We start from the raw sequence: 20,849 nt of genomic DNA on the forward strand, positions 1-20,849 counted from the left end.
TCTGAATGAAGCTATGAGACAAAATAGTGATATGTCTGTTAAAGACTTTTGGAAACAATTCAATGTTTTAGATGCCGTAAGAATCATTGGAGAATCTTGGAATGAAATTCACAAAAAAACATTGAATGGTGTCTGGAAGAAACTTTGTCCATTTTTTTTCAAAAACGAGACGAAAACAACGCCAGAAACTGATCATGTCGCCCATGTGATAGAAGAAGTTGTTAATCTTGCCAGGCAATTAGATTTGGAAGTCGATGGTGAATCCAACAGCTCGTTGACATCGATGATGTCAACGAGCTGTTGGATTCACATAGTCAGGAGCTGACAATGAATGAGCTCATAGAGATGCGTGAGCAAAACGTAACTGAATCCGACACTTCAGACCCAGTTCCACCAGAAAAGCACATGACAATTGCAAACTTGACAGAAGGTCTCAGCTCAATTGAAAAGGGCTTAAAAATTTTAGAAAACATAGACTCCAACGAAGAACGCGTTACAGTTACAAAGCAAGGAATAAAAAAATTATTAGCTTGCTACGAAGAAATTCTGCGTGAAAAAAAGAAGGCGCTGTGTCGTCAGACGAATTTGTTAGATTTTATGAAGCCATCGACATCGAAATAACTTTTTTTAAGTAAGTCATTTATTTTTTTAATATATATTTTGTATTCATATGTATAAAGAACTGCAATTTTATTAATATTTTTCTTCTAAATTAGTGTTTTTGTTAGTCCTTGGTCCCAATTAAGCAAAATTTATATGTATTTATATGCAAAGTTTTACCCCGACTTACGCGAATTCGACTTACGCGATTTTCGTCGGACCCACCTATTGCGTAACTTCGGGGTATTACTGTATTATACTTTTTTCAACATAGTTACTAGACAGAATGAAATAATTTTGCTCTCTCAATACACTTCTGCAGGCCAATTCTGTAGAGATCCTCTGACTGTCCTTCATATCATGACTCAGTACCAGAAATCCTCATCATCAGCAGTGTTTTTCACGAAGAAAGGACTTCAGGGCAGGAAAGAGGAAGAAATTCAAGGGTGCAAGGTCAGGAGAATAAACTGGATGTGCCAATATTTCAGTTTTTCCTGGAACATTGACATTTCATTTGTACATTGTGCCCTTTCCTTCTTCTAGTAAGGGATCTGAAGTCTGGGAACCCATATCTAGCAGACACTTTAGTCGTATGCAACTGTTTATGGCTGATGTTCTCCACAGATACTCTAACTTGGAGCTCTGCAGCTAGTTCTTTGATGCTAATATGGCAATCTTCCAGGATTAATGCCTCAATTTTTGCAACACTCTCTTCTGTCACAGCAGTTGCTGTGCATCCTGGGATTTCTTCATCATGCACTGAGGTTCTCCCCATTTGAACTGTTTATACCAATGTGCAACAACACTCTAACCTGGTCAGTCTTCTCCATAAATGGTGGCCATTTCTTCATGGATTGTTTTGGGTGTTTTACCTAGCAGAAAGTGGAACAGAATCACTGATCTGTATTCCACTTTATCCATTGTGACACTTCACTTCATTCAGCACTGCAAATAAAAAAAATGAATTGCCAGATTGAAACCAAAATTTGTGTGCTTGTTACAAAGATTTCAAGGTATCAAACAAATTTATCTTTCTAATAACAACTACTTCTGGTTGAATACAAATCTTTTTTGAGCATCCCCCTGCCCCTTGTAAGTGCATTCAATCAGGTGGTATTTACTTTGAATAAAAATAAAACCATTTTTGAGATACTTCAACTTTATGTTCTTTTTAGTTCACCAGTCCAGGAACTATTGCCACACCTCATATATACTTATTCTAGTGATACTCGTCTCTGCTGCTTTGTGCATCTATACTGATAAAGGCTAATTAAAACAACAAACCTGATATTTGGTTCTTCTGCTAAGGTAACATTAACTTCTTCAGTAAAAGAAATACACTTTCAAATTAAAATCAGAAATAGAAGCCCATAAGTGAAAGAAAGATAGAGCGAGAAAAAAACTTGACAGAACATGATATTTCCTGCCAGAATTTAGAATTTAGAATTAAGTTTTAAAGGAAACTAACCTTTTTTCCACTGACTTTCTCGAAAGCTTGTATTAATTGAAGAACAGTATAGCCTTTTCCAGTACCAAGGTTGTATACCTGTCATAAGTAAAATACTATATGCAATTGATGAAATTACATGCAATGTTTTTTTTAAATTCTATGCAAAAGTATCTTGTATATGGTATGCACATGTCAATACTGCTGAAGCTGCATAAATTTTAGTGTCATTAAGTTAGTGCTAATAATCCACAATAAAAAAAAAAAAATGGCCTGAATGTCTCAAAAATAATTCATAATAATTTCAAGACAACAAACTTAATCATAGATAATGCTTAAAATATTTAAGCTGTCATAATTGCATTGGGATTTTATTCCTTCCAAGTTCCTATTTCGTAGATAACAGTTTTGTAGACAGTCAGACAAGTAAAAACCAAAATGAATCACTGAGAGAATAATCACAATAAATGAGAGCAGTAATTGGTTGAGGCAAGCAATAATTGAGATTCTGTATTAAAAAAAATAAAATTTAAGTGGTAGGTAAAACTTATAAGTGCCTTTGAAAAATCCATTTCCCTTCTTTTGAAGTACATGGCTTGATTAAAGGTGACCGTCCTGGAAATTTTTCCTTTCTTTTCCTTTGCTTGGTGATAATGTGCAATGATGTTTTCATATGTGGTCGATCTTGAAGTTTTTCTTTGCATGGAACGTTCTTTTTGCAAACAACAGAGAACACAATAATGCTATCTGTAGTAAAATCTTTTCCGTGATTAGCAATCCACAATTCCACTCAAAGTTTTGTAACAGATTTAATTTTTGACAGGTTTAACAAAAGCATTTCTTTTGATATAGCTGATGGCATGAGAACAAACAGCAAAATAACATTACAATGTTTTCCATTCAGATTTGAGAAATTTTCCCACCCTCAGTGAAATATTATCCCAGGCTAATTTAATTGCAATACAGTGACTTGTGTAGTTCAGAGATCAAAATTCGAAAAAAATTATCTCAAGTTGAAGGAATATGCAGTATTGTTTGTAATATTTGTGTTATATGCATTTATAAGCAAAGGCCTCCGTAGCCGAGTGGTCAGGAGCGGGAGTGCAGTAGCACACGCTCTTTGAGTAGACAGGGGTTCAAGCCCCTGGCTGCTGAATACGGTCGATCTGCCAACCCGCACTGGACCAGCGTGGCAGATTATGGTCCATTTCCCTCAGCATGAATTATTGAGGAGGCTTCCATCCCAGTGGGTTGATAATGGCTGCACTTTACCTTTTTTTTTTATGCATTTATATGCACTAACGACTACTACACTGGTCACAATATGCAATTCAGTATACAGTACCTGTTTTAGTTAGTATTTTATTCTTCCCCCCCTCAGCAGTTTTAAAATTGGGAACTTGTTTTTCAATTTTAAAATATTGGTGTGGGGGGAAGGAATTCACTTAAGCACTAAGTAAAAAGCAACTGGTGGGAAGAGTTAGCCCTGTCAATCACTGCAACTTACATTGATTGATTGGAAGGGGTACCAGATTGTAAAGACTAACCAAAAAAGAGAAAGAAAATGAAGTGTTTAAATATAAAATTTTAATTTCCTTTCAGATGAAAATTAATACTTCAAAAAAATTTATACGTTCAAAATTTCCAAAAGTAATATTTTTTTGCAACAACAAAATAACAATCAATTGTTCTTGGAAAGTAAGTTTGATTATTACATTTAGTCAAATGTTCTTAGATTTCACTTTATCAATATGCTTCATGCATGAGCAAGAAATGATTGATTACCTTCTGTAATGTTTTCATGTACAGGACTTGCATATATATTAAGAATGTGCTAACTTCCTTTTCCTTCAGCAGCATGTGAATATTAGTATTAGTGTTAGTATAGTCATATAGTGCAAGAAAGACAAGCCAACCACCTGAGGCAGCAACTTGCTCCAATAACCAATTACTCACAGGCTAAAAGAAAACTTCTTACAATCTAGTCTAAAACCTTTTCCTCCTGAAATTTGAATTTATGGCCAATAATTCTGGAATTCTATATAACAGTGAAAATTCTTTCATTCCTTCATTCATTTTACTAACCCCTCTCCGAGCCTTATAAACCTCAATCAGTACATTTCTAAGGTGCCCAATTTCCAAGCTCTGTAGCCCACAAAAATCTAAGTCTTTCTTCAAACAGTCAAGTTGCCAATCTCACAATGTGAGTTGCCAATCTTTGGACCCTTTCAAGAAGCACAATATTTTTTAGATGAGGTCTCCATATTTGGACAGAGTATTCCAAATTGGTTGTACAGTTGCCATATACAGTGGGACTATACCTCCATATCTCTACAGGATAATGTTCAAGACAAAATAATGGAGTCACTGGTTAAAGAAGCAATGCAGGATCATCTAGCTAAGACTGCAGTTATAGTTCAGACAGCATAGGTTTGCTAAGGGAAGTCTTGTCTCACAAATTTGATTGGATACTATGATGTGATCACAAAGGAACTGGATGCAAAAAAATAAGTTTGATATCATATACTTGGATTTTAGGAAAGATTTTGATACTGTTGCACATGGAAGACTACTGTACAAATTGGAGCAGTATGGCATTAAGGACAAGTTACTGCAATGGATAAAGGGATGCTTGAGTGGGAGGCAGCAGAGAGTGTTAATAAATGGACACTGCTCTATGTGGACTAATGTTATTAACGGAGTCCCCCAAGGTTTGGTGTCAGGTCCATTGTTGTTTTCTTTATTTATCAATGACATTGATGAAGGTTTATCAGGGTTAATGTCTAAGTTTGCAGACGATATGAAAATGGGCAGGGTCGTTAATGACAGTAATGATAGTACACTACTGCAACAGGATCTAGGAAAGTTGAGCAGATGGGCTGAGAAGTGGCAACTGAAGTTTAACATTGACAGATGTAAAGTAATGCATATGGGTAGCAGTAGCCACAGAGTAACATGCCAACTGGGTGGTACTACACTCTGGGTAGTGGAGAATGAAAAGGATCTGGGGGTAACTGTGCAGTCAGATATGAAGTTTCCTGAACAGTGCAGACAGGCTGCAAGAGTAGAACATGTTGTTTTGTCAATGATAGACAGGAATTTTGCTAATGGGGATAAGGAGGTGATTGTCCCCTTGTATAAGGCAATGGTCAGGCCACATCTTGATACTGCATACAGATCTGGAGGCTTCATTTTAGGAAGGATGTTTTTTTTTTTTTTTTTTTTTGGTAGTTGTTGGCGCATCGGCTTCTGTGGCCATAATGCACCTCCCAAGGTTTTTGCAGTACTTTGATCCAAGCCCTAGGCGGGAATCGAACCCGCGACCTTTGGGTTGCCAGGCAGGCACTTTACCCACCCGGCCAGCCCGGCCGGCTAGGAAGGATGTAGAACTACTGGAATGGGTACAGAGAAGGGTGACTGGAACAAAGGGTTGCTGTTACCAAGAAAGGCTTAAGTTCTGCAAATTGCAGCATCTGGAGACTAGGCACCTGCTAGGTGATCTAACTGGGGTGTTTAAGGCTGAAAGCTCAATGCTGGTGAGATTCTTTCTCTTGCTCAGATTACTCACTTGAGGGGACATAAATTCAAACTAAGGAAAGACAATTGTAGAATAGATGTGTGGAAATTTGCCTTTAGCCAGCGGGTGATTGATAGTTGGAACAAACTTCCATCTGTTGTAGTGGAGGTCAACAACTTAAATAAGTTCAAGGCAGAACTAGGAATTAGACAAACATTTGGAGTAAATGAATGGGTGAAATGGGAAGGGGTTTCTTTTTTTTTTTAGTTGATGCTATATAAGCTTGCTTTCTTGTATCATATGCCTCTACTAATGCTAATATCACTATAGGACACCATGGGCTTTACTGGCTGCCTGCTTACACTTCTCAGAAAATTTCATATCTGCCTATATCATAACTCCCAGATCCCTTTCTTCCTCACTGTTTTTAATTCAACTCCCACCAAATGTATAATTTATTTTCAGGTTGCTATTCCTCCCATATAGGACCTTCCATTTTGCTGCATTAAAACATAGTTGCCAGTTTTCTGACATTTTTGAAGCCTGTTCAAGTCATCCTGAAGGAGCACAGCTTGGCACTGATCATTAATGACTCTCCCAATCTTTATATGGTCTGCAAATTTTGACATCACCCCCTTTATCAATTTGTTGATGTTGTTTACGAAAATCAGAACAACAGTAGTCCAAGAATCAATCCTTGGAGGCTCCACTTCTGATGTTACACCAATCTGAAGAATATCCATTGATCCCAGCCCTCTGCCTTACAGCCACACTGTAATTCATCTTAGAATCTTTGCAATAATCATATTCCAATAATCTCAACATGTTCCAGTTTATACAGTAACTTTTCATGAGCAACTGAGTCAAATGCTTTGCTAAAATCATCCAAATAATCTATGTTGAAATTGTTCCCTAGATTCACCTCATGAGTAACTTTGTTGAAATAGTTTACTGGGCTGATTAAACACGATTTTCCCTCAACAAAACCATGTTGTGTGTTCTTCAGAACGGCATTTCTTTTTAAATATCCCTGGATTGCACTCTTAGTCATGCCTCAGACTTTTCCTACCACTGAAATTAGCCTAAGTCTGTAGTTGCCAACTTCATGCTTAGAACCACTTTTATGTATTGGCAATATGCTGGCACTTCTCTGATCCAAAGTAATCTCACTCAAGTCCAACAACACCCTCATAATTAACCTCACTGGTCCATACACTTTCTTGCTGTTTCCCTCAAAGTTACTAGATACATGCCATCAACCCCAGGAGCCTTCTTGCCTTTATGCTTGAAAGTTTTTCTAATAAACAGTCATCAGTAATTTCATAATCACTAACTTCACATATGGGTCGGTCTCAGTCGCACGGCCTCTTCTTAGCATGAAGGGTCTTTCATCAATAAAGACCGATGCACAGTATCTATTCAATTTACCAGCAACATCTGCTGAGCTATCTAAGACTTTCCCACATGCAGTACACAAGGGGCAATCTGATTTGTTTCCTTCTTTGTAATCACATACATGAAAAGTTCCAGTCTTTGCTCCCTTAGCCAGTGCTTTCTTGCACTCAACTTTCACCTCCCTAACCTTATTTGTGGCACTGTTATAGATCAACTTGTAGCTGTTGTATGCTTCAGTACTTTTCACTGCTGTGTAACTTTCCCATGCTATCTTTTTCTGCTCTGTTATACTGGCCAGCTCTGTATTCACCCATTTCAGCATTCTCCTTATGGATATTTTCTATTTAATATTTATGCATTCACGGCTTCTGTGATTACTGCTTTAAAAGTATTCCATAATTCAAATGCATTCACTCTCTTGCAATCCAATCAATTAACAGATGCCATATAATGCCTTAGACTGTCATAGTCCCCTCTTCTAAAATTAAAATCTGTGGCTTTACCTATAAATACTTCATCTTTCTTCATATTCCAACTAAAGAACGTGTGATCACTACCTGCCAATGGTTCCTGTACTTAAGCCCAGTGATGTAATCTGATTTCAGAAAAATGACAAGGTCAAAAATTTTCTCAAAAATAGCATTTACTTTAACATGCTGGTACAAATAATAACTATCTAGTTTATTTAAAAATTTTGTTCACCATGGCAAGTTTCCCCTCCCATTTATTCCAACCAATTAGGGGCAGATTGAAGTCGCCCATAAGGCATCTAACTTGCATCTGAATGCAGGTTACTCCCACTCTCATTATATTATACAACTAACTCGCACCACCCAGATTCTATGCAGGCAGATGTAACTTCTGACTCTGCAAAAGCTCTTTTCATGCTCAGGCTGCTTTTGATAGGAAGTATGATCCCACAACCCTTCTCTCTTCCCTATCTTTCCTAAATGTATTATACATACTATAGTGAAACTCATCACTCGAATTTCCGGGTAGCACCACGTTTCTCTTAGTCCTATTATGTCAGCATTAGTTGTCCTATGCAGTTCAAATTCAGCCATTTTATTGACAATGCTCCTGACATTACTATAGACACAGTTAAGACCAGTGCTTTTTTTGTTAAAAAGCAGGTGCCAGTACTGATTCTTTACTATCAGGAAAAATTGAAAATTTTTCCTGTATATGAAAAGTACTCTAAAATTTTTTTTCCTGATATTGTTACTTTAGTATAATGTTTTTAGAATAAGAACAACAAATTAAGTATATTAACACAGTTTATTAAGCGCAAATTTATTATTCAAGTATATAAAAAAATAAGTAAAATGTGAGTAAAATAACTAAAAAATAATTTAATAATAAAGTTTTTGTAGAATATTCCAAATTTTCATTAAGTTCTCATTGGATACCCTATGCCGACTTCTTTTCTTCCTCTTTGTGCGTCAGTTGCTGAATGACGTTTCCGAAGCAGCCATGAATCGACATTTTTGCTGGATTAAAGCGGGTTAGCGGTGGGCCTACAGTTTTAAGAAACAGTAGTGAAGAAACTGTTTTTGTCATCAACAAAGCGCTGGTTGGGTTGGCGATCAAATTCGTTTATGAAAATCCTCGTTCACATTCACTCGATGAAATTTGTATCGTACCCAGAGCGTTCATCAATTGCCTCAATTCTTCCAAAACCTTCTTATAAATTAGGTATCTCCAAAATCCCCAAACTGCATTTAACTGTAATCTAATTGACAATTTTCTAACTTCATTTTCACCAAATGCCAACAATTCATGTTTAGAAGAATTAATACCTTCGTTGTCCTCATTTTCCTTCTCTCGTCATCGGTAATTGTCACTAATTCTTAAATTTGAATTTTTTTTTTTTTTTTTTTTTTTGAAACTGTCCAAAATGACTGTGTCATTCGGATATTCAAGTACTGTGACAATGTAAATAGAGATTGGGAAAATTTTTTGAAAAATGTGGATAACGCACTTCCGCGAAACAACAGATGATTATTTGTTGGGGTAAAAGAAAATCACTTTTCTAATTCTCGAATGGGGCACTTACAGTTGATTCACAGTGGTGTCCAACCTACGGCCCACGAGGAAAGCAAACTAAAACAGCATCTTAAATTTTGTTAATTATCAAAAATTTTTCTCATTAAATGTTTTGTTCAGTACATGTAATTGTGTATTGTACTTAATAAAAGTTTCAAATATTTTCAATTTTATTTTTACATGCAACAAGATATGGAAAATGTAACACACTGAAGAAATCTAACTTTGAATTTTTTTGAATATGGCCACTATATGGGAAAAGGTTGGACACCACTGCAGTAGAAGGTGGGCCAGAACCTTGAACTGCTCACTCTTCACCAACGCGACTTCTCCGTATGTGGGACAGGTTGTCGGTTAGGGTTTACAAGGTACCACTAAATTGTAGAATGGTAATCCCTTTAGCTCTCTTAATTTGTGCAGCAGCCCTAATTGCCTAAAGGCCAGAAATGCGAACAGTGCATACCGAGTTAATTCTCTCCTAATTCATTCGCTATATGAAAATTTTCTTCACTCAACAAAAACTATTTTAAATGTAACTTCCAAGGGGTATTCAAAAAATTCGCTATAAAAGTACTTTGTTAAACAGAGGTCCGACTGAGTAATTTAGAATTATAAAAATGGTTATACAGTTTAATATAGTAAATATCTTAACAATAGACAGTAAAAAATGCAAATTTAGTTAAATAATTTTAAGCTTATTTGAATAGTAGGTAAACATGTGAAAAAAAATTTATGGAATATTACAAATTTCGAAGTGCATTGTATCCAAATGTCACATGTAACTGTTAATAAAGGTGCCAGTATGCCGTACTGTTGCATACTGTCCCAAAAAAAGCACTGGTTAAGACTAAGTATTCTACAGTTTACTATCCTGATGCATCTCTTGAAGTCATTTAGGCTTGTTTCCCTATCTTTCACATCCTGCTCATTTGAAATGTTGCTACACTCAGAATATCTTGCCAACGTTGGCTGTTGTGGTATCAAACAAGAATTCATGAGGTGAGTGCAAGTATTACTTTGACCCATATCATCAGATAAACACTGATCTATATTATCCTTCCCTAACAAAATAGATTCCTTCTACCTACAAGTGTGGATATGCTGATAAAAATTTCTCCCTTAGAACCTTGCAGATTTCTTCAAGTCTTGAGTTAATCTAGAATATTTCTAGCATATAATCCTTCCTATCGTGTCAGAGCAGAATTGCAGACATACACATTCCGACCTAACTTGCAGCATTTTTTCAGTATGGTCCTATATTTATCCAACAAATGGTCAGGTCATATTAATTTAATATTGTTAGTCCCCACATGAATAATAATGTTCTCATTATCCCCTTAAAATCTGACCATCTGTTGATAACATCAATTGTTGCTCCCAACACACACACACGGGGGTTCTGATCCACCTATCTTTATTACAAAAAATGTTACCCATTTCTCTGACAATAGCCTCTTAATAAAACTAAATCTCCTCCAACCAGAGCAGTATGCACTTGACTAATCTTTTCTGGGAGCAATGTAGTTAGGGAAGGACATTACGTGGTTGTGTTGTTTTCCATTAAGATTATTACTAAATATAATACCACTCTTATACCATGTGAAATTAATAATATAGTTTATTAAGCTATTTGCCTAAACTACTACACACATTAAGGTAACGTTTCAGGTATCTTACCGATACCCATCATCAGACTGTGCTGCTGATGGACTCCTCTTGCCGATGCTCCCAGAAACCTGATGTAGTATGCACAGTCTGATGATGGGTATCGGTAAGATACCTGAAACGTTACCTTAATGTATAGTAGTTCAAGCGAATAGCTTAATAAACTATATTATTAATTTCAGTATAAGAGTGGTATAATATCTAGTAATAATCTTTTCTGAGATCACTTTCATATGGCACTTTCAAATTCATAGCTAGAACTAGAAGCTTTCTATAAGGTTGACTTGGCTTATATCAGTTATCACAGTCAAGTCTGACAATTATCATGGGACATATGAGCTTTTTAGAACTCACATGAAATAGTTTAATTTACAAAACTGACCAGATATATCACAGACAACAACACATTCCTATAAGAAAAATACTAATGAAATTTCTATTCCATTTGCTTTGGAAAAATTGTAACAAAATAAAATATGTAGCAAGATTCTGCAAAAACTTCCTTTACTTTCTTCCCAAGTAAAATACTGTCTTCGATAACTCTGAAGAGGCTGCTTCTCTTTTTTTCTCTCTAAAAAGTTCCAAAATCCCTTAGTCAAATGCCTTTTTGCCTCTCATTTCTAACAAAAGCTGTAAAAGTTCCCTTAAAGTTGCTACGTATTTTGCAAGTATTAAGTTAGCCATGTGTGCTTCTATACTTCCAAGTAGTAGCCATTTTGTTCTCACATAAACAAAGCCTCCCAGTTACAAAACGTTTTTACAAAGCTACAAAACTATGACAGAAACTTAATTTTCAAAGATTACTGATATTGAAATAACTTAATTCTCTCAATCTGTGACATACAAAGTTAACAGTTCTGGATTTAGAAAATATACTATTGGGTAAGCTTTTCTTTAACTACCTTTACTGCAGTTTCACCTTCACTGCAAGCAGTGCTGAGCATCTGAGAAGGTGGGCAGCACAGTGATACAACTTATTCTCCTGCTCTGACTGTGATTGCAGGCTGTTGTTCTGCTCGCCCAGCTATCACAGTACAGTTTCCTGTACTGTGAGACTATGATGTGATGCCCTGAAAGACTACGATTTTCTCGTACGGCCAACCTGTGGTTCTCGTCAAGTAGACTATCTATTTCAGGATCTATTCTAAAATAGACAACTAACTCAGACAATTTTAACTTGCACCATACAGAATCTGTAAGGTGTGAGTTAGTTAGAAGCAAAAGGTATAAAGAGAGTTTGGAGTAATCTACAGCTCAGAAGATTACAATGAGAGCCTCTACTGGCAAATAACAGAATAGGTGAGCAAGTGTGAATGTGAATGTCTTATTATGGGTGACTTCAATTTGTCCCTAATTTATTGGATCAAGTTGGAGGGAAACTAACCATGGGGAACAAAATTTTTAAATCATGTAGATGATTATTTGTTAGAAAAAGAATTAGGAGCAAGAATATTCTAGACCTGATCATCATCCAAGAGCCAGATGACATAAGGCTGACAATATAGAAACCTTTAGCAGGAAGTGATTATGGAGTTCTAAATTGGATGATAGGGGGGGGGGGAGAATGGCATTTTGTTAAAAGGTAAAGGAATGGGTTTTATTTTCAGGAAAAGAGATCACGAGAACTTAAGATGCTACACATGGCCTACATCAACTGGGTAAATAGATCAGGATATGGTAATACTTTTAAAACTATGGCTACATGAATGCAAATATACCATTAAGAAAATACAGCATGAGGATGATGCCAAGATGGATGAATAATGAGCTAGACAATAGCAGAAAAAGATATAGAATGATGAAAGTAATGAAGTCTATAATAGCTACAAGTTAATCTGTATATGAAAAAATGAGAAATCTCACTGGGTATGGGAAAAGTGTTAGATAATGGCTAATATTGTGGATAAACTGAATAGGTACTTTGCATTGATATTTACAGCCAAGAGCAGTGCTGAACCAAATGTAGAACCAGCTTGATAAGAAATCCTGGGTTCAGTGAACCTACTGATCCTATGCTGGATTCGGACATTTTTGTTTGGGGAGAAATTAAAATTACAGTAGTTATAGAAAACTTTCATGAGAAAAAAAAAAAAAAAAAATCTAAATATCATAGATTTTTTTTTTTTTTTTTTTTTTTAAGTACCATTCAATCTTTAAGAAATAATAAACTAACCAAAATGCATATATATTATAAACTTTATCATCCATGACCATGTTGCTTCATCTGCAACAATAAACAAAACAATCTTTTATTATATATCACTTCTATACATTATATGCATCTGGCCTGATGTTTTCACAGACTCAAGGTGATACAATACAAAAAAATATGCTTAACAAGTTGCAAATGTCTTATAAGTGCAATATTGGTTTTTACAGGGGGCGGACAAAATAACAGAAATGCCTGATATGAAAGTAGTAGTTTTTGTAATGGTTGTATAACATATTTAACCAGTGCAGTGATATTTTTTTTTTTTTTTGTAGGTAGTACTGTGAAGGAAAGATGATAAAAGCTGATGTTTATTTAGGTGATATAAAAAGGTACATGAAGCAAATGACTGACCTGTCTGAATTCCAAAGAGGTCAAACTTGGTGCACATTTAACAGGTGCATGGTGATTGCTGATTTTTTAATGTCTGCATGTCTGCATTCACTCGCCAAGTATGGAAAAACAAAATCTGATAGGACAAATTGTGACAGAAAATCAAAACTGACTGAAAGAGACTGCAAGACATGAAAAGGATTGTAGCCCAAAAACATAAAACTACTGCCTCAAAAATAACTGCAGAACTTGATTTGAGTCTCAGAAATCCAGTTTATAGCAAAACAATTTGGCAAGAACTTCATAAAGCCGAATTTATGGCAGAGCCACTAATGCATAAAAACTGGACACTTGATTGGAAACACGTCATATTTTCAGACAAATTATCATTTGTACTTTTTGTAACGTTCGAGAGAGTTTACAATTGGCAAATGCCAAAGGAAGTACATCATTCTGACTGTCGATGTGCCAACTATCAAACATGGAAGAGGATCAACAATTAGTTGGGCAGCAATATCTTGGTATTCTTCAGTGCCAAGATATTTTCATTATGCTATCAGCACCCAGAACAGATGAATTACTGCTACGGATTACTATATATTCTGAGTGACCATGTTCATCCCATGGTGCAAACATAGTACAAATGATTCCATGTTTCAAGATGACAATAATGCAAGATACACACTGCTAATGATACACAATGCTCTAATACACACAGCCAGATGTGTCCAATCTTGGTTTGAGGAGCATGAAACTAAGGCTAAGTATCTCCCATAGCCTGCACAATCACCAAACTTCATTATTGAGCCACTGTGGGCATATTTGGAGAGGAGAGTGAGAGCAGATTTCTTACACCTTCACTCAAGGGCTAGAAACGTTCCTCCATGAAAAATGATCCACTGTTCCTCTTATGACAGTTCAAGATTTATTTGAATCTATTCCAAGTAGAATGCAAACTGCTTTAAAAGCAAAGAGTGGTCCAACACCATGGTGACTGGTGGCCCAAAGACCTGTGATAAGAGTTAAAAGTATGCACTTTAGTGCGTACTTTTAACTCTTATCACAGGTGTTTCCATTTTTTGTCCCCCACCACCAATATTTCTCTGTAAGATATCAAGTAGAGTTTATGTCAGAGAGTATGGCTTTAAGATTCACATTTCAGATCAGCTGTGTTTAGGGCTAACCCAACATACAAAAATATTCCACAATACTGATTCAAAAATTAATAACAATCTAGCAACCAGATTTTACTCGTTTAGATATGTGTAAATAAAATATTCACAAACCCTCAGTAACCAAACTTCATGCTTTATTTGCTGTTGCCATCAGTCAGTCATCAGCAGAGTCATCTTTGGTCTTTCACAGCAGTGTTTTGCTTTGGCGAAAATTGTTTATGCATATACTGTATTTCTACGATTCTAAGACGCACTTTTTTTCCCCTATAAACATCTCTAAAAACGGAGTGCGTCTTAAAATCAATGGCATCTTACAATCACAGTTTTTTTTTTAATTTTCCCGTGCTTTGCACAGCACCACACATTTTGTTTTTACGTGGAAACCCCGATTCAAGTTTGACCTTTATTGCATTCTCCAATTCCAATGGAGAATAAAGTAGCATGGGTGATTTCATGTGCTTTCGAAAAGTGAAGCCACCGTTATTTCGTTATAGTGGAGCTCACTCAGCGAAAACTAGGAAGTTTTGCTTGTATTTTCAAAAGTACGTAAGTGGAGTTACTGTATTTCGTTAATTTTGATCCCTTATTGCACATTAAAATGTCAAAAAGATTGCACTATGAAGCCGCATTGAAACGAAAAGTTATTATGTATGCAAAAGAATGTGGAAATAGCGCTGTGGGTCGACATTTTGACATTAGTGAAGTAAATGTTCGTCACTGGAGAAATGATGGCAATTCCATATTTTCATGCAAAGCAACAACCAAGTGCTTTACAGGTCCTAAGAAAGGAAGATTTCCACAAGTCAATGAAGCTGTGATACGTTTTGTAATGGAGACATGCGCAAAAGGATTACCAATCACTCGACAATCCATGCAATTGAAAGCCAGAGAAATTGCCAAGTCCCTTGGAATAGAGAAAATAATTTTTAAAGATGGTTGCGGCTGGTACGACAGATTCATGCATTGTAGTGGATTATTGTTAAGGCACCGAACATCTATCTGTCAAAAAATTCCTGCAGACTTTCAACAGAAGCTGATTAACTCTCAGCTACCATATTTAATTTTAAATCGAAAACCATACTGAAGAATGAAATTTTCCCCAAAGATGTTATTGTGCATGCACAAAAAAATGGATGGATGTCGGCAGAGCTTATGGAAGACTGGCTAAATGTTGTGTGGAATAGATGTCTTGGAAGTCTAGCATGCTGGTACTTGATGCATTTCATGGACATTTGTCCGAACGGGTCAAAAATAAAATCGTGCAAAAACGAGGTGACTTGGTTGTGATTCCTGGTGGCATGACTAGCCAACTGCAGCCACTCGACATTTCAGCCAACAAACCATTTAAAGATTACTTGAGAAAGGAATATGAATTCTGGCTGTTGACCGACAACCTTCCACTGACACCTTCCAGAAAAATTAAGAAAGCGCTGGCATCAAAATTGGCAGAATGGGTATCAACAGCTTTAAAGCTGATCCCAGAAAGAATAGTCAAGCACTCATTTAAAAAATATTGCATCGCTAACGCTCTCGATGGCTCAGAAGAATCTGACCCTGAATGTGAAGTAGACTCTGATATTCATTCAGATGCAGATATCGACGGCTCAGAAGTTTCAGAAGAAAGTGATGAAGTGATCAATTATAATAAAAATATTTGTTAGATTTATTTTTAGTGTTTTATTTTATTTATTTATTTTCTTAGAATCAAAGCTTTTTTTCTGAAATTAAGGTACTGAAATTAATGTGCATCTTACAATCGATGGTGTCTTAGAATTGAAGAAATATGGTGTATCGAATACTTTGTTAGTTTGCCAATGATAATTTCTATTTAAATTATATTCAGATCATTATCCAAATTATGTGTAGTAGTAGTGGAAAATGAGGCAAGAAAGCAAGCTTATAAAGCATCAGCAAAAAAAAAAAAAAAAAAAGGCAACTCTTCTCATTTCACCTGTCCATCTGCTCAAACAGTTTATCTAGTTCTTCCTTGAATTTATTCAAACTACCCATCTCTAACAAACTGAATGAGTATTTTGCATCTACATTCACACATGAGGAATTATTAAGGTTTGAAAATGGCAGAAGGTTATCAAATTGTAGCAGGATACTTAATGATTTTGTAATAACTGAAAGCAAAGTGGAGGAGAAATTGTTGAAGTTAAACATAAGAAAAGCACCTGGAGTGGATGGGATCTATCCAGTTATATTAAAGGAAGCGGCAAAGCAACTAAGCAAACCCTTAGTCATAATTATGAGAGCGTCCTTGGACTCAGGGGAGGTTCCCACAGACTGGAGATGTGCAAATTTATCCCCAATTCACAAAGGGGGATCGAAGGGTGACACGAGTAATTACAGACCAGTCAGTTTAACTTCTGTTCCGGGTAAAATAATGGAGTCACTGGTTAAAGATGCATTGCAGGATCATCTAGACAAGACTGCAGCAATAATTCAGACACAGCATGGGTTTGTTAAGGGAAAGCCTTGTCTGACAAATTTGATAGGATATTATGATGTGGTTACAAAGGAACTGGATGCAAAAAATAATTTTGATATCATATATTTGGATTTCAGGAAAGCTTTTGACACTGTTGCGCATGGAAGACTATTGTACAAATTGGAGCAGAATGGTATTAAGGGTAAGTTGCTACAATGGATAAAAGGATGGTTAAGTGGGAGAAGACAGAGGGTGGTAATCAATGGGTGCTGCTCTTCTTGGACTAATGTTATTAGTGGAGTCCCACAGGGTTCGGTGTTAGGTCCACTGTTGTTTTGTATATTTATCAATGATATCGATGAAGGTATATCAGGCTTAATGTCGAAGTTTGCAGATGATACAAAGGTTGGCAGGGTTGTTAATGACAGTAATGGCAGTGTGCTACTGCAACAGGATCTAGATAATTTGGGCAGATGGGCTAAGAAGTGGCAACTGAAGTTTAACCTTGACAAATGCAAAGTACTGCATATGGGTAGAAGTAACCCCAGAGAAACGTATCAACTGTGTGGTACTACACTTAAGGTGGTAGAAAATGAAAAAGACCTGGGAGTAATTGTGCAGTCAGATATGAAGTTTTCTGAGCAATGCAGACAGGCTGCCAGGGCAGGTCATGGGGTTTTGTCAATGATATATAGGAATTTTGCTAGCAGGGAAAAGGAGGTGATTATCCCTCTCTATAAGGCAATGGTCAGGCCACGCCTTGAGTACTGCATACAGGTCTGGAGTCCTCATTTTAGGAAGGATGTAGATTTACTTGAGCGTGTACAGAGAAGGGCAACAAGATTGGTGAGGGGAATGAAGGGATTCTCTTACCAAGAGAGGCTTAAGTTCTGCAAATTGCAGTGGCTGGAGACTAGGCATCTGCGCGGTGATCTGATTGAGGTGTATAAGGCCTTGAATGGGTTGAGCACGCTGAATTCTGATGGGATCCTTCCACTTGTTCAGATTACGAACCTAAGGGGGCATAAATTCAAATTAAGAAAAGACAGATGTAGATTAGATGTGCAGAAATTTGCCTTTAGCCAGCGGGTGGTTAATTACTGGAACAAACTTCCATCTGTCGTTGTGGAAGTTGATAGGTTGAATAAATTTAAGGAGGAACTGGACAGGCATTTGGAGGGAATGGTGTGATTTTTTTTTTTTTTTTTTTTGGCTGATGCTGCATAAGCTCATACACTTGCTTTCTTGCATCAAATGCCACTGCTACTACTACTACTACTACACCAAACAGGAGTTTGTTCCGACAATCAACCCATCCACTGGTGAAGGAAAATATCTGTACATCCAACCTGTAACCATCCTTCTTCAATTTATTCCTCCTCATGTGCTCCTCGTGTGCAGAGGAAGGATTCCATCAGCATTGAGTTTACTCAATCCATTCAATTAATTATAAAAGTGTACATCTGGCTATACTACTTTAAACTTCTCATAATGCAATAATTTTTAAGTGCAAACTGTTTAATAAAGAAATGCAAGTTACTCACGAAGTTTAGTGTGGGAAATGTAAAAATTGGGTCATTACTCTATGCATATAATATTGTACTGTTAAACAGAAGTGGGGGGGGGGAGAGAGAGAGCGAGAGAGAGAGAGAGAGAGAGATTTAAAATGTGGACTAAAATAACCAAAAATTGTAAAACAGGTTAGTAATTTTATATATTAAGGAATAGTGTTATTTTATACACACCTGATATGACGACAGAAAACATAGAAAGAAAAACAAGTAAAGCAGGAAGTTTAGGAAATCAGTTAAAACAAATTCATTCTGTAACAAATGAAAAATTAGCCAAAAGAAACATTAGCTATTTATAACAGAGTTTTTAAGAGCTTATTTTAGCCAATGAAGCTAAACGCTAGGTGAGAAATAAAGGAATGGATCTAAAATTAGGACCATCAATGAAAATTTACGAAGAATAGATGGGACTAACTTGCCTTTCCAATTTATCTCACAGTGGTTCTATTGGGTCAGGTCAATCCATCAGTGTCACATTACTCTCTCCAAACTAAGCAGCTATACACTCAGCTTTACAACATGGAAAATTGTCCTGTTGCAAGACTTAAGATCCTTCACAAAAATCTGCATCTTGCTGATTATGGAATGGTGTTGGTCTCCAAATCACCAGACTACCAACAGCATGGCTCAGAATAGAGGGTGCAGGCTATAATGAAAAATCTGTGGCCTGCAGTTCATTCAAGTACCTACCATTGATTCAATATTCTGTATAGAGTAGGCTTACTGCCAATTGCTCCTGTAAATTTCTGGACTGCTCGGAAGGCTCATTGGCAACATTTGGCAGAAGGCTCCTTCAAAATCCTGTTTGAGTGATCTGAAAGATCAACCCTACATCATCTAATTACTACACACAAAACTACATCATAACTTCAAAATCCTTACCTTATATCTTGGATGTTTTTCTAGTTTCTTCAAAGCAGCAACGTGTCCTGTAGCCAAATCCATAACGTGGATAAAATCACGAACCCCTGTAAAGTTATTCAGAACAAGTTTATTTTTCTCTCTTCTTCCTCAGAAAATGCATATGAAATTTTATTAGGTTATATAAAGTAAAGGAAAACACTTATTACATGCTATAAAACAACCTTATATTAATATGGGGGGGGCCAGAAATACCATTGCTAGTTGCATAATCAAAAAATATTGCGAAATACAGAAAGTTTCCTGAAAATCTTTACTCAGAAAAACAACTTATTCACCTGTAAACAGACCAAAATTATTACTACTACTTAGCCACATGGTGCAAGGAAGCCTGAGGCTTATGCTGCACCAGCCAAAAAAAAAAATTTCCGAGTTACCCTGAGAGAGAGAAATAGAAGGGAATCACCAAGAAAGAGAATAATGATATCCAGCTCAGGACCCTGGGTGTGCCAAGCCCATACTCACCAGATGTGAGCCCCTGAGGTGAAATGTACACTATAATACAAAGAATAAATAACTTTATTATATACCTTAGTTTTGCTGATATCATTCACTGGCATCATTGGGGTATCAAACAATTAAATGAAAATGCAAACTCCATATCAGTTGGTGCAAGTCCTAAAATCAGCAAACTATGAGACCCGGATTTTCCTGGTTTTTGGATATTTCCAGTTTTTGAACAATAAACGAGACTATCCTGAATCCAAAGGGGTTTACTTACATACATTAGCAAGGGCACATGATGCAAGAAAGCAAGGTTAAGGTTATATAGCATCAGCCAACACACACACACACACACACACACACACACACACACACACACACACACACACACACACACACACACACACACACACACCTCATTTCACCCATCCACTCGCTCCAAATGTTTGTCTAATTCTGCCTTGAATCTGTTTAAGCTATCAACTTCTACAATGACAGATGAAAGTTTGTTCCAGCAATCAACCACATGCTGGCTAAAGGCAAACTTCCGTACATCTATCCTACAACTGTCTTTCCTCAATTTGAATTTATGCAATCTCAGGCGATTATTCTGAGCAAGCTGAAAAATCCCATCAGCATTGAGCATGCTCAAACCATTCAAAGCTTTATACACCTCTATCAGATCACCTCGCAGGTGCCTAGTCTCCAGACACTGTAATTTGCAAAACTTAAGCCGTTCTTCATTAGAACAACCCTTTGATCCATTCACTAATCTTGTTGCCCTTCTCTGTACTTGTTCCAACAGCTCTACATCGTTCTTAAAATGCTGCCTCCAGATCTGTATACAGTACCCAAGGTGTGGCCTGACCACTGCCTTATACAAGGGGATAATCACCTCCTTATCCCTGTAAGAAAAATTCCTGTATATCATTGACAAGACACTGAGCTACTCTTGCAGACCGTCTGCACTGCTCAGAAAACTTCATATCTGTCCAGGTCTTTTTCATTCTCCATTCTGAGTGTAGTACCTTCTGAGTGTAGTACCACACAGTTGATATGCTACTCTTGGGTTACTGCTTCCCATATGCAGTA

At 36.6% G+C, this 20,849-nt stretch overlaps 1 protein-coding gene across 2 annotated transcripts in view; it reads right to left on the minus strand.

Annotated features, from left to right (window-relative positions):
- The window catches only part of LOC150079019 (UDP-glucose 4-epimerase-like), a 121,108-nt gene that overhangs the window by 14,831 nt on the left and 85,428 nt on the right, over window positions 1-20,849 (minus strand). For both annotated transcript variants that reach the window (XM_090383885.1, XM_090383886.1), the window contains exons 7-8: window positions 19,275-19,360; window positions 2,069-2,146 (exon numbers count right to left, since the gene is read on the minus strand). In XM_090383885.1, coding sequence (XP_090240011.1) covers window positions 2,069-2,146; window positions 19,275-19,360 — 164 coding nt within the window. The remainder of the gene's footprint in view (window positions 1-2,068; window positions 2,147-19,274; window positions 19,361-20,849) is intronic.

The sequence above is a fragment of the Mastigoproctus giganteus genome, chromosome 10 (assembly GCF_048544385.1).
Source record: "Mastigoproctus giganteus isolate SK-2022 chromosome 10, ASM4854438v1, whole genome shotgun sequence".
Taxonomy (NCBI): Eukaryota; Metazoa; Arthropoda; class Arachnida; order Uropygi; family Thelyphonidae; genus Mastigoproctus; species Mastigoproctus giganteus.